Source organism: Meles meles, chromosome 5 (genome assembly GCF_922984935.1).
Source record: "Meles meles chromosome 5, mMelMel3.1 paternal haplotype, whole genome shotgun sequence".
NCBI lineage: Eukaryota > Metazoa > Chordata > Mammalia > Carnivora > Mustelidae > Meles > Meles meles.
In genome coordinates this window covers 126852792-126867827 of record NC_060070.1, presented here as the reverse complement: position 1 = coordinate 126867827, position 15036 = coordinate 126852792, and the positions used below count along the sequence as shown (strand labels likewise).

General features: G+C 37.4%; 1 protein-coding gene across 8 annotated transcripts in view; it reads left to right on the top strand.

The window, feature by feature from the left end:
• EXOC2 (exocyst complex component 2) overlaps positions 1-15036 on the top strand; it is a 297739-nt gene that overhangs the window by 265658 nt on the left and 17045 nt on the right. For all 8 annotated transcript variants that reach the window (XM_046004926.1, XM_046004927.1, XM_046004920.1 and 5 more), the window contains 2 exons: positions 3200-3255; positions 5529-5651. In XM_046004926.1, coding sequence (XP_045860882.1) covers positions 3200-3255; positions 5529-5651 — 179 coding nt within the window. The remainder of the gene's footprint in view (positions 1-3199; positions 3256-5528; positions 5652-15036) is intronic.

Sequence of the window (15036 nt, the reverse complement as noted above, 5' to 3'; positions counted from 1 at the left end):
GATAGAATTTTATTTTTCCTCAGTTTGTTCAGGTTGAGGCTGTGTGTTCCTTCTAACATATTATCCTTGTGAAACCTGTGGTCAACCTAAAACAGGAAGCTTGATTTTGTTTTCGTATTATTTATCAACAGCAATATAGTTCTAATGGCTGAAAGTATCTTGGCTTTTATTCTTACTATTCACAGCTTTGTCTTTAGAATTATATTGAGTAATTTAGATTTATCTTTTTTACAGGGAGTTTTATTAGTAATGCTCAGTCTGATGGGTTCTCGACAGGAAATGTTTTTCCTATCAGGGTCAGAGTGGGAGTTGAGTTGATAGCATGTGACACTGGCTTGCTTTATTCTAACTTTAATTTTCTGCTTTTTAGTCAGCACTCTGGTCCCACTCTTGTCTTTTACATTGAAGAATCTTAGAAGTTAAAAACTTCCCTGACATTTCTAATCATCATTGCTAGAACATTGCTAGCACCCAAACTCCTGACATTTGTTCAGATAGTAGTATTGACAGAACCCTGGTTTTCACGAACAGCTGAGACTATTGAATTTATTACTCTTAAGTTCCTTACATCATCACTGGCTTAAGATTGTGCTTATATTTTTAGTAACTATATACATGATTATGTATATATGTATGTAAGTATGTATGTATGTATGAGCTAGTCTTTCACGTATTGCAATTTAAAAATTCTTAACCTGAGAATGGTGGTTATGAGCTCTTGAACTGGAGAACGCTTCCGTGCTTTCCTCCACTCACCCTAAGAGAACTGCCTGGAGAACAAGGGACAAGAGGAGACGTTTTGACTGGGATGACCATAGTCACCAGAAACAGATGTCACAGCCAGGTCTCCCTGTTGCCCTGACTATATATAACAGTTGAACAATCCAAGGAACAGCTCTGTGGTATGACTTTCTCCTTAGAGGAAGAAAGCTTTTCTGGTCTTGAGCACAAGGTAGTCTATTTCACTTTCGCTTACAATAGGTTCCCCATATTTTCCTCTCCTACCTCCTTGATAAACCTTGTACCTTTCAATTAGTTGACTTTAACTAACTTCCGAATATTTTTTGCTCTTCAACAGTTTTCTCATTTTTTCCACCAGAAAAACAGAATTAATAACACTTGAACCTTGTATCCCAAAGTATATATAAATTGGCTCCTCAAAAGAAAAATAGTGTACCTATTTATATACCATAGCATATGACAGAACCGAAAGCTCGTTATATATTTAGAATCTGAAAATGCCAATTCAGAAAGCTGATTATAGTTCTTGGCCTTTAATCTCAACTTTTCTAAATAATCAGCTTAGATGACATTATAGAAAAATATTCTCCTTAATATTTTTGCTGTTAACATCCACGATTTTACAATACAGGAGACTTTTCTCTGTTCTATAGGAAAGGATTTCTCAGTATTTGCAATTAATTCTAGAAGGCATTCTGAAGTAATATTCCACTCCAAGTAAAAGTAATTTCTTTAGAGTTACAGTAAAGTAGCATTTTGTTTTGCATTTTTTCCCTACAAAATAATAGTAATAAAAGTTCTTAGTGGGGCGCCTGGGTGGCTCAGTGGGTTAAGGCCTCTGCCTTCGGCTCAGGTCGTGATCCCAGGGTTCTGGGATCGAGCCCTGCATCGGGCTCTCTGCTCTGCAGACAGCCTGCTTCCTCCTCTCTCTCTCTGCCTGCCTCTCTGCCTACTTGTGATCTCTGTCTGTCAAATAAATTAAAAAAAAAAAAAAAAGTTCTTACTGAGCCTGTGGATACCGGGACTAATCACATGCATTATCTCCTATAATCCTCACTGTAAACCTACAAGATAGATACTGTCTTATATTCTTTTTTTTTTAAGATTTTTTTTTTTTAATTTTTTTGACAGACAGAGATCACAAGCAGGCAGAGAGGCAGGCAGAGAGAGAGGAAGCAGGCTCCCTGCTGAGCAGAGAGCCCGATGCGGGGCTCGATCCCAGGACCCTGAGATCATGACCTGAGCCGAAGGCAGAGGCTTAAACCACTGAGCCACCCAGGCGCCCCAATACTGTCTTATATTCTGATAGAAGAGAAAACTGGGCTCTCAGTCTTCTTGCCAGAAATCATAATTTGTAGCTGATGAAGCTGGGGTTTTATCCAAGATAATCTGACTTAAGAGTCCTATACTGTTAAACCTTGTGCACACCTGCCTTTGAGTACCTGCTTTGAGTGAAGTAGTATTTGTTAATTCTGTACTGTCCTGAAATCTTGTATTTTATCCAGTTTTTAACTTGCTTTACAAATCAGATTGTGACTTTGTCAGAAATTTCTCCCAGAAGTAATTTTTTAAAAATCAAAATGGTCATTCTGGGGGCACCTGGGGGGCTCAGTGGTTTAAGCCTCTGCCTTCGGCCTAGGTCATGATCTCAGGGTCCTGGGATCAAGCCCCACATCAGGCTCTCGCTCAGCGGGGAGCCTGCTTCCCCTCCCCCTCTCTTTGTGTGCTGCTCTGCCTACTTGTGATCTCTCTCTCTCTCTCTGCCAAATAAATAAATAAAATCTTTTAAAAAAATGGTCATTTGGGGCGCCTGAGTGGCTCAGTGGTTTAAGCCTCTGCCTTCGGCTCAGGTCATGATCTAGGGTCCTGGTATCGAGCTCCGCGTCGGGCTCTCTGCTCAGTGGGGAGCCTGCTTCTCCCTCTCTCTCTGCCTGCCTCTCTGCCTACTTGTGACCTCTCTCTGTCAAATAAATAAATAAAATATATTTTTTTAAAAATGGTCATTCTGCATGACTTATATTTTACCTTTGGGAATAAAATGTTATAATCAATAATTTAGCTTTTATAAGCTTTGGTGAATATCTTCTGTCTTTTGGGGGGGTCTGCTAATGTAAATGTGTGTGTGCATACACACACACATAGATATGAAGAAACTGAAGGATAGTTTTAAATTTCAATTTTGAAAGAGACTGACCATCAGTTTCAGAGGAATAATGACAGAAATGGAAAAACAATGAAAGAAAATGCCTAATTTAACTTTTTTTTTTTTAACCTGTACGAAAATAGTCCTTTTACCATTTGGTCCTCAAAAGGAAATAGACAGTGGTAGTGTTACTTTCTGTTTCTCCTTAGAAAACTCTAAGGCAGTAGTACATACAGTGCACAGTAATGCTCTCAAGGGAGATGGGTAGCTTGTTTCCATTAAATGCCTTTTTTCCCTCCCTCATTTTGATTTCAGGTGTCAGAAACTATTTAAAAGAAGCATTGGTGAATATAATTGCTGTGCATGCAGAGGTAAGCTATCATTAGGTGTTCCTGAGAAATATGGGTAACTGGAAAATAAGAAAAAGAGGCAAATTTGATGGTTTATATGGTAGTCTTTTTTTCCCTTCAGAATATATATTGAGTATAAATAAAACACAACTCTACTTTCATACATGCACACACAATCACACTTAACACAAATATGTGCTTTTTAACTCTGAGATTTTTTTTTTTTCTGAAATTGTGTGTGTTTAAAACTAAATTCATTAGTGTTTAAAAGGTAAGAAGAAGAGAGATTGAAAAGATGAAAGGTATGTTAAATCCCTTGTCTTGGAAAATTCATTAACCTCTTTTTAACTAGGATACAAATAAGCACTGGTGTCTTATTCATGTAGCAGTGTGCTCTTACATAGTGGCTGGGATTCCAGAAAACTAGACTTGTTAGAAAGATAGGCTGAAAGGGCACGCTGAGGTTAGGAAGCAGGTGCATGGTTTCCTATCAGTAGCTGACTTAGGTACATGTAGATGTTGATGCCTCTGGTTCTTGCTAAAAGTTGTCCTCACTTAAAGCATTATCATCTTAGGCTTCACATTAACCTCCTCTGTTAACATCCTTCTTAGAAGGACTCTTCTGAGGAACATCAGAAGAGGCACAGCTATCACCATTATCACCACTATGACTACCTATTCTATAATTTCACAATCCATTACTCACTGCTTTGCCAGTACTTTCAGAGTTGTTATAGTTCATAGACTGATGGATGACCTGATAAAATGGGGCCCAGCAAAGAGGTTATCATTAGATAATTTCCACTGTTGCTTGAGTGCCTTTTAAGCTGTATATATCTGATGTACATGTGTTTAGTTTATACCACTATCTTCATCCAAAATTATCAGAGGTTATCAAGGTAAACTGGAAAAACATGGATAATGCAGGCTAAAACAAAGGAGTAACCAAGGGAAACAGAGAATGCTTCTTAAATTTGTCTCTAGGTTTGAAACAAATTGAGCAGAAAGAGAAATACAGTATGTTACAATTTCCTTTTTTTTTTTTAAGATTTTATTTATTTGACAGAGCAAGATGGCAAGAGAGAGAATACAAGCAGGGGGAGTGGGAGAGGGAGAAGCAGGCTTCTCACTGAGCAGGGAGCCTAAATGTGGGGCTCCATCCCACCTGGGATCATGACCTGAGCTGAAGGCCCATGCTTAATGACTGAGCCAACCAGGCACCCCTATAGTTTTCATTTCTTAATAAAGGAAAACATACATTCCTCTATAAAGTTTATATATGATTTAGCTCTAGCAAGAATTTATCACATACATTTTAAAATTATTTTATCATGATTTTTTCAAAGATCTACAAATGCTTTCTTATAATGTTAGCTTGAGTAGAATTAGAGTATAAAATTAAATCATCAGTCAGTGAAAGCATTTCTGTGGTAGATGAGCAGGTGGTAGTCAGAAGAATTACAAAATATGTAGGCATTTTTAGTGATGATGGTGATTCTCAAAGAAGAAGCTATTATTAATGTTCACTATCAGTAACCATGATTTGTATTAGGTTTTCCAATTTTAATTTTTTTAATTAGTTTAAGATAAACTTTTAATTTATCTCAGTGACTGAAAGTAGAATTTCATTCATAATGTTTATTATTTAGTATTTCCTACCTGATCTTAACCTGACAAATTTTTAAATCAGCATAGTAAAATGTTTCACCACATTTTCAAATATAATAGCTCTTAGCCTGCATATTAAAATTCAAAGTTTGAAAATATTTTATGTCAAATGAAAGGAAATACTATTAAATTCAGCAAATAGTAAAATTGGGGACTTTGTTGTCCCCAACTGGGGACTTTTGTTGTCCAATACACAATAAAGTGCCCAATATGATATGATGTTTTAATCTAAGAGTCTGGCCCAGTATGTTTTTCTTTTAATTGTGGTAAAAAACTGACACAGTATATTTTTATTTCTACAGTTTTCTCTTTAGAAATAATATTTCATTTTGTGAAAAAGACAAGAGGAAGAAGAAACCTTTGAAACTATTTTTACTTTGTCAACATCAACAGTACCTTTCAGAAATATATTTGCCAATATAGTTTAAGAGGATTAGTTTTGGCATGAATCACTTAATACAACTTAAGTATATCTTCCTTTCATTCATAATTATGATCCTTTAAAAATATGACTTAGAAGACCTGTGAGTTATTTTGTTTTGTGTATTTCTTTGTTTTTAACAAATTCAAGTTAGGACATATTCCCATAATGCATTATTTCTTCTTACCTTAAACCCTTCCATCAGGTGTTCACTATTTCCAAAGAATTGGTACCTCGAGTTCTATCCAAGGTGGTCGAAGCAGTTTCTGAAGAGCTGAGTCGACTAATGCAGTGTGTTTCATCCTTCAGCAAAAATGGAGCATTACAGGTACCAAAATAATTCAGTTCCATGTTGAACTTTTATTTCATTTAAAACATATAAATATATTTTTAGTCATCAATCTTATGATAGACAGACAGATTTGGGGGTTGTTTTTTATGTATCTGCTGATTTATCATCTGCTATCATATCTTTTATATAAGCCATACCCCATTCATTGTCTACAAGTTTTAGAGTTTCTGTTTCTTTAGAGTAGAGCAAGACCTTAATGACTCTTGTGAAATTATCTGAATGCAGATTCCTTCTAAACTTTGTGACTTTTTTTTAAGTTTATCACTGTCTTCACTAAATTCAGTTTCAACAGGAAATTTTTAGCAACTTAATAAATCTTAAAAATTGGTTTTAAACCAATCAGGGCAGTTTTCGTAGAAATGACAACAGTCCCTTTGTATTCATAATCCATTGGTTTAGTTATAGTTATTAAAATTACATAATTATAATAACCAATGTAACTTCTATAAACCAGATACTTCTTAGTATGTATATAACCAAATTGAGAGCATCCAGGGTATGCACCCATATGGCAAAGTTACCTGCTACCTGTGAACTGCAGTGATCCTAGAGCATTGCAAATGTATTTTTAAAAAGTACTGACAGTTTTGCTTCCAGTAGTAGCTGAGGAAGTTTCTCTCAGGCCATCTCCCTACAGATAACAACTATAATCTTGAATAATGTAGAAAAATAAAAAGTATAAAAATAAAAACCTAAAGATACTGGAGAATGACCATTAGTGAGTGATTTTGAGGAAATGGCACTTGAGGAATTTTTCACTTTTTACATATTTTATCCTGAAGGCAGGCCAAGGGATGAATACAACTTCACAAAACCTGCTATCTTTTTGGCTTGAGGAATAGGCTTCAGAACAATCACAATTATAGGAAAGCAAGGTATTCCAGAGAGCAGAAAGCAAAAGCAACAAATTTTGTGTATATACTGCCTAAATCACTAGTTGACCCCTGCACTACACATGTGTGGTCAAACTCTACTTCAACCAGATCAGTTAGGCTAGAAAAAATGAAGAAAGAATTAAAGTGCTGCCCAAGAGCCAAGAATTTGAGGCCAAATAAGTTAATTCCTTGCTAAAACAAGCAAAACAAAGATCAGTCCTCTTCAGGGGCATATTATAGAATCCAGAGTCTTCATACATAATATTTACAGTGTCCAAGAAAGAATCCAAACTTACATGAAATGCACAAACAAGATAAAATGGAAAAATATGACCCACTCTCAATTAAAAAAAAATCAACTGAGACCAATCTTGAGGTGACACAGATGTTGGATTTTGAAGACAAGGACGTTAAAGCGGCTGCATTCAGTGATGTTAAAGAGACTGTTCATGCTCATAATGAATGAATAGTTAGGAAATCTCAGCAGAAAAATAAAACCCAAAAGAACTAAATGGAAATTCTGGAATGGAAAAATACAATATATGAATTTTTTGAAGTCTACTAGATGTGAATAACAGCAGATTAGACAGGATAAAAGAGAAAGTCGGTGAATTTGTAAATCAACAGAAGTTACCCAATATGAAGAAGAGAGGAAAGAATCATTGGGAAAAAAATAAATAGAACTTCAGAGACCTGGGACAATGTCAAAAAGTCTAGCATACATGTAATTTGATTTCCAGAAGAGTCAGAATGGCTAATCAGTACATGAAAGGATGGTCAGAATCATTAGTTATCAGAGGAATGAAAATTAACACTATAATAATATGCCATTACACATCTACCAGAATGAAGAAAATTAAAGGCTTAAATACCAAGTGTTGGCAAGACTGAAAAGAAACTAGAGATCTTAGGTGTAAATACCCAGTAGTGCAATTGCAGTGTCATAGCATAGCTCTCAATTTTTTGAGGAGATTATGCTTAGTGAAATGAGTCAAGCAGAGAAAGTCAGTTATCATATGGTTTCACTTACTTGTGGAACATAAGGAATAACATGGAGGACGTTAGGAGAAGGAAAGGAAAAGTGAACTGGGGGAAAACTGGAGGGGGAGATGAACCATGAGAGACTGTGGACTCTGAGAAACAAACAGGGTTTTAGAGGGGAGGGTTTGGGGGGGGGGTTGGGTGAGCCTGGTGGTGGGTATTAAGGAGGGCACGTATGTGTGGTACATAAACAATGAATCTTGGAACACTGAAAAAATAAAATTAAAAAAAAAAAAAACTAGAGGTCTTGAACATTGCTGGAAGTGTAAAATAGTACAAGAAAATAGTACAAGAAAAGCCCTTGCAAAAAACAAAACAAAACTGGGGCGCCTGGGTGGCTCAGTAGATTAAGCCGCTGCCTTTGGCTCGGGTCATGATCTCAGGGTCCTGGGATCAAGCCCCGCATCGGGCTCTCTGCTCCGCAGGGAGCCTGCTTCCTCCTCTCTCTCTGCCTGCCTCTCTGCCTACTTGTGATCTCTCTCTCTGTCAGATAAATAAATAAAATCTTAAAAAAAAAAAAACTAAAAATACCTAAACATACTGTATGACCCAGCCATTCCAATCCTAGGTATTTAACCAAGAGGACTAAAAACATAATGACCAAAAGTTGGAAACAGCACAGGAATTGATCAGTAGAATAAACTGTGATATGTTCATATAACCAAATATAATTCAGCATTAAAGAGGACAGATTACTGGTACCACCTGGATTAATCTCAGGAGCATTCAGCTAAGTGAAGGAAGGTTTACGCAAAAGCTCACATACTGTATGGTTTTCACTCACATGAAATTCTCGAACAGATAAAACTATCTATGAGGGAAAACGTCTCAGGATAGTGTTTTCCTCTGAATGTTTGAGATTAACTAGGGAGGAGCCTAATGGCCAAATTCTCTCAAAGCTAGCAGGGAAGGGCTGGGAAGAGATATCAGATTTAGCTGGAGAACTTCTTTGTATATACATGTCCATGAGACTATTGGCCTCCTAGGACTTGGGCAGTCATTTCTATATTGGAAAAGTTCAGAAATATCTAACCCCCCACCCCATTTCAGCCTCTCCCATTGGGAATCACTGTGTTAGGCTATTTTCTTTTCAGCAGATAACTCAGAGGTATTACAGGTTAACCAGCAATAATTACTCACAGAAGGGCCAATGCGTTGGGACACCTGGATGGCTCATTCGGTTTAAGCATCAGTCTTCAGCTCAGGTCATGATCCCGGGGTTCTGCGATCGAGTCCCATACCCAGCTCCTTGCTCAGCGGGGAGCCTGCTTCTCCCTCTGTCTGCCTCTCCTCCTGCTTGTGCTCTCTCTCTGTGAAATAAACTATATAAAATCTTGGAAAAAAAAAAAAAAAGGGCCAGTGCATCAATCTTCAGAGCCTTCCTGAGAGCCAGTTTAGAGAGGAGTACAATGATAGCTTGGTGATTTTAGCTCATATTTTAACATGACATTTTTGGTGTATAGTTCTATGTGTATTTTATAAATAACCACAGCTTTTATAGTTGACTAAGTCATAGATTAATTAAAACACCTATTACTTTGAATAAAATTTGGGCACGAAGATTAGTTTTACAGTGATGTAATCCTTCTACAGCATTCAACTAAAAGTTCTACCTAGGGGTGTCTGAGTGGCTCAGTCATTAAGTGTCTGCCTTCTGCTCAGGTCATGATCCCGGGGTCCTGGGATCGAGCCTCGCATTGGGCTCCCTGCATAGCGGGAAGCCTGCTTCTCCCTCTCCCACCAGCCCCCCTGCTTGCTCATGTTGTCTCTCTGTCAAATAAATAAAATCTTTTTAAAAAAGGAAACTTCCACTTTATTCTTTCTTTTTTGATACTCTTTTTGTAGATCTGTTTCTATATATACTACAGTATAAATAATAGAGACAAACTGCCATGTATATGCTTTTAGTCACAAACTATTTTTTTATGCTTCTAAGGCACTAAAAAATGAAACGAAACAACTGCTTTCCAAACAGAAAAAGTTTCACTGTATTGGTTATAGAATTTCTAATTAACTCTTATTTAAAACACCTGCCATGTCTCTTACCATTGTTTTATGTTTTATGCATTCCTGGAGAAGAAATGTTGTCTCTTTGAATAGTCTCCCGAGCAGCACACATATGGTGGGTACCCCAGTTCAAAGGCAGCGAATGTATGCTGTGGGCTTCCTCATTCATTCAGGAGCTCTGAAGACAATTGATCTGTATGTAAAGTCTCACTTTTTCAAGTTGCAAAGAAGTTTAAGCTTTAGGTTACCTTTTTTTATTCTTAAAAGTTTTATGCAACTGTAACTTGTCTGCCAGAGTGTTGTCTATAAGGTAAAAAGTGTACACAGTTCAGTGGTTTTTTTTTTTGTTTTTTTTTTTTTTTTTTTTTTTTTTATTATGTTGACAGAGTTGTGCAGTCATCAACACAGTCACCTTTTGAAAGAAACCTTGGTCCCATTAGCAGCCACTCTCCATAGTCCTTCCAACCTCCCTTCTCAGCCATAGACAAGCAGTATTCTGCTTTCTATCTTCATGACTTTTTTCTTTTTTTTTTTCATTTATTTTTCTTTTCTCTTTTCTTTTTTTTTCTTTTTTCTTTCCTTTCTCCCTTTCTTAATCTCTCTCTCCTTTCCTCCCTTTCTTCCTTCCTTTTAAAGATTTTATTTATCTGAGAGAGAGAGAGAAAAAAAACATGAGCAGGGGGAGGGGCAGAGGGAAAAGGAGAGGGACAAACAGACTCCCTGCTGAACAGGAAGCCCAGTGCCAGGCTCCATGCCAGGCCCCTGAGATCATGACCTGAACAGTAGTCGGGTGCTTAACTGACTGAGCCACCCAGTTGCCCCTCCATGACATTTCTATCCCTATGATTTGCCTGTTCTGAAACTTTCATATAACTGGAATCATATGGATATGGGTTTTTGTGACTGGCTGCTTTTACTTATTAGCATAATATTTTCAAGGTTCATATAGGTTGTACCATGTACAAGTACTTTCTTTTGATGATGAGGTAATATTTCATTGTATTTTCTTTTTTTTTTTTCTTTTGATGATTGGGTAATATTTCTTTTGATGACTGGGTAATATTTCATTGTATAAACATACCACGGTTTCTTTTTTTCTTTTTTTCATGTTGAGTTCAGCATCTTTCTTTCTTTCTTTTTTTTTTAAATTTTTTATTTATTTCTTATTTTTTTATAAACATATAATGTATTTTTATCCCCAGGTGTACAGGTCTGTGAATCGCCAGGTTTACACACTTCACAGCACTCACCATAGCACATACCCTCCCCAATGTCCATAACCCCCCTACCCTCTCTAAAACCCCCCTCCCCCCAGCAACCCTCAGTTTGTTTTGTGAGATTAAGAGTCACTTATGGTTTGTCTCCCTCCCAATCCCATCTTGTTTCATTTTACCACGGTTTCTTTATCTGCTTTTCATTTGATGAACATTCATGTCGTTTCTACTTTTTACCTAATAAGACCATTCACATAAAAATTTTTATATGTTTTAATTTCTCTTGGGTATGTACTTAGAAGGGGAATTGCTAGATCAAATGGCTACCCATTGTTTAATCTTTTTTTTTCCTGATTTAATTTAATTTTTTTTTTTTAGTGTTCCAAAATTCATTGCTTATGCACCACACCCAGTGATTCATGCAATACGTGCCCTCCATAATACCCACCATCAGGCTCACCCAACCTCCCACCATCCGCCCCTCCAAAACCCTCAGTTTGTTTCTCAGAACCCATAGTCTCTCATGGTTCGTCTCCCTCTCCGATTTACCCCAACTCACTTCTCCTCTCCATCTCCCAATATCATCCATGTTATTCCTTATGCTCCACAAGTAAGTGAAACCATATGATAATTGACTTTCTCTGCTTGACTTATTTCACTCAGCATAATCTCTTCCAGTCCTATCCATTATGATACAAAAGTTGGGTATTCATCCTTTCTGATGGAGGCATAATACTCCATTGTATATATGGACCATATCTTTTTTTTTTTCTTAAGATTTTATTTATTTATTTGACACAGAGAGAGAGGGCACAAGTAGGCAGAGAGGCAGGCAGAGAAAGAGAGAGAAGCAGGCTCCCCATTGAGCAGAGAGCCCGATGCCATATCTTCTTTATCCATTCATCTGTTGAAGTGCATCTTGGTTCTTTCCACAGTTCGGTGACTGTGGCCATTGTTGCTATGAAAATTGGGGGTACAGATGGCCCTTCTTTTCACTACATCTGTATCTTTGGGGTTAATACCCAGTAGTGCAATTGCAGGGTCATACATTAGCTCTATTTCTAATTTCTTAATGAATCTCCACACTGTTTTCCAAAGTGACTGCACCAACTTGCATTCCCACCAACAGTGTAAGAGGGTTCCCCTTTCTCCACATCCTTTCCAACACTTCTTGTTTACTGTCTTGTTAATTTTGGCCATTCTAACTGGTGTAAGGTGGTTTGGATTTGAATCTCCCTGATGGCTAACAATAATGAATATTTTTTCACGTGTCTGCTAGCAATTTGTATGTCTTCTTTGGAGAAGTGTCTGTTCGTGTCTTCTGCCCATTTTTTGACATGATTATCTTTTTTTGGATGTTGAGTTTGAGGAGTTCTTGTTAGATCTTGGATATCAATCCTTTGTCTGTAGTGTCATTTGTGAATATCTTCTCCCATTCCATGGGTTGCCTTATTGTTTTGTTGACTGTTTGCTTTGCTGTGCAGGAACTTTTCATCTTGATGAAGTCCCAAAAGCTCATTTTTGCTTTCATTTTCCTTTGCCTTGGGGGACATGTCTGGAAAGAAGTTGCTGTGGCCAGTGTCAAAGAGGTTACTGCCTTTGTTCTCCTCTAGGATTTTGATAGATTCCTGCCTCATGTTGAGGTCTTTTATCCATTTCAAGTTTATCTTTGTGTATGATGTAAGAGAATGTTTGAGTTTCATTCTTCTACACATGGCTATCCAATTTTCCCAGCACCATTTATTGAAGAGACTTTTTTCCACTGGGTATTTTTTCCTGCTTTGTTGAAGATTATTTGACCATAGAGTTGAGGGTCCATATCTGGGCTCTGTACTCTGTTCCACTGGTCTGTGTGTCTCTTTTTGTGCCAGTACCATGCTGTCTTGGTGATCACAGCTTTGTAGTAAAGCTTGAAATCAGACAACGTGATGCCCCCAGTTTTGTTTTTCTTTTTCAACATTTCCTTAGCAATTTGGAGTCTCTTCTGGTTCCATACAAATTTTAGGATTGTTTGCTCTAGCTCTTTGAAAAATGCCAGTGGAATTTTGATCGGGATGGCATTGAAATTATAGATTGCTCTAGGCAGTATAGACATTTTAAGGATGTTTATTCTTCCAATCCATGAGCATGGAATGCTCTTCCATCTTTTTGTGTCTTCTTCAATCTCTTTCATGAGTGTTCTGTAGTTCCTCAAGTACAGATCCTTTACCTCTTTGATTAGGTTGATTCCCAGGTATCTTATGGTTCTTGGTGCTATAATAAATGGGATTGATTCTCTAATTTCGCTTTCTATAGTTTCATTGTTAGTGCATAAGAAAACAACTGATTTCTGTACATTGATTTTGTTTCCTGCCACATTACTGATTTGCTGTATGAGTTCTAGTCGTTTGGGGGTGGAGTCTTTTGGTTTTCCATATAAAGTATCATGTCATCTGCAAAGCGAGTTTGACTTCTTCTTTGCCAATTTGAATACCTTTTATTTCTTTTCGTTGTCTGATTGCTGTTGCTAGGACTTCTAGTACTATGTTGAACAACAGTGGTGAGAGTGAACTTCCTTGAGTTCCTGATCTCAAAGGGAAGGCTGTCAGCTTTTCCGCATTGAGGATGATATTCGCAGCGGGTTTTTCATAGGTAGATTTTATGAAGTTGAGGAATGTTCCCTCTATCCCTATATATTTGAAGGGTTTTAATCAGGAACAGATGTATATTGTCAAATGCTTTTTCTGTGTCAATTGAGAGGACCATGTAGTTCTTCTCTCATCTCTTACTGATTTGTTCTGTCACATTGCTTGATTTGCGAATGTTGAACCACTCCTGCATCCCATGGATAAATCCCACTTGGTCATGGTGGATAACCTTTTTGATGTCCTGTTGGCTATTAGCTAGGATCTTGTTGAGAATCTTGGCATCCATATTCATCAGGGATATTGGTCTGAAATTCTCCTTTTTGATGGGGTCCTTGTCTGGTTTGGGAATTCAGGGTAATGCTGGCTTCATAAAAAAAGTCTGAAAGTTTTCCTTCTGCTTCAATTTTTTGAAACAGCTTCAGGAGAATAGGTATTATTTCTTCTTTGAATGTTTGGTAGAATTCCCTCAGAGAATCCATCAGGTCCTGGGCTCTTATTTTTTGGGAGATTTTTGATCATTGCTTCAATCTTATTACTAGATATTGGTCTATTCAGGTTGTCATTTTCTTCCTGATTGAGTTTTGGAAGTTCATAGGTTTCTAGGAATGCATCCATTTCATTTACGTTGCTGAACTTCTTGGCAAATAGCTGCTGATAATAATTTCTGATGATTGTTTCTATTTCCTTGGTATTAATTGTGATCTCTCCCTTTTCATTCATAATTTTAATTAATTTGGGTCTTCTGTCTTTTCTTTTGGATTAGTTTGGCCAGTGGTTTATCAATCTTACTGATTCTTTTAAAAAACCAGCTTCTAGGGCGCCTGGGTGGCTCAGCGGGTTAAGCCTCTGCCTTCGGCTCAGGTCATGATCCCAGGGTCCTGGGATCGAGCCCCACATCGGGCTCTCTGCTCTGCAGGGAGCCTGCTTCCTCCTCTCTCTCTGTCTGCCTCTCTGCCTAGTTGTGATCTCTCTCTGTCAAATAAATAAAATATTAAAAAAAAAAAAAACAGCTTCTAGTTTCGGTGATGTGGTCTATTGTATCTCTAGTTTCTATCTAATTGATCTCTGCTCTAATCTTTTTTACTTCTCATGCATTGGGTTGGCCTAATTTGTTGTTGATTTTCCAGTTCTTTAAGGTGTAAGGAGAGCTGATGTATTCTGTATTTTTCCATTTTTTTTGAGGGAGGCTTGGATGGCTATGTATTTCCCCCTTAGGACCACTTTTGCCGTATCCCATAGGTTTTAGACCAAAGTGTCTTCATTCTCATTGGTTTCCATGAATTGTTTAAGTTCTTCTTTGATTTCCTGGTTGATCCAAACGTTCTTAAGCAAGGTGGTCTTTAGCTTCCAGGTATTTGAATTCCTTCCAAACTTTTTCTCGTGGTTGAGTTCCAGTTTCAAAGCATTGTGGCCTGAGAATATGCAGGGAATAATATCAATCTTTTGTATTGGTTGAGTCCTGATTTGTGACCCAGTATGTGGTCTATTCTGGAGAAAGTTCCATATGCAGTCGAGAAGAATGAGTATTCTGTTGTCTTAGGGTGGAATGTTCTGTATGTATCTATGAGGTCCATCTGGTCCAATGTGTTTTTCAGTG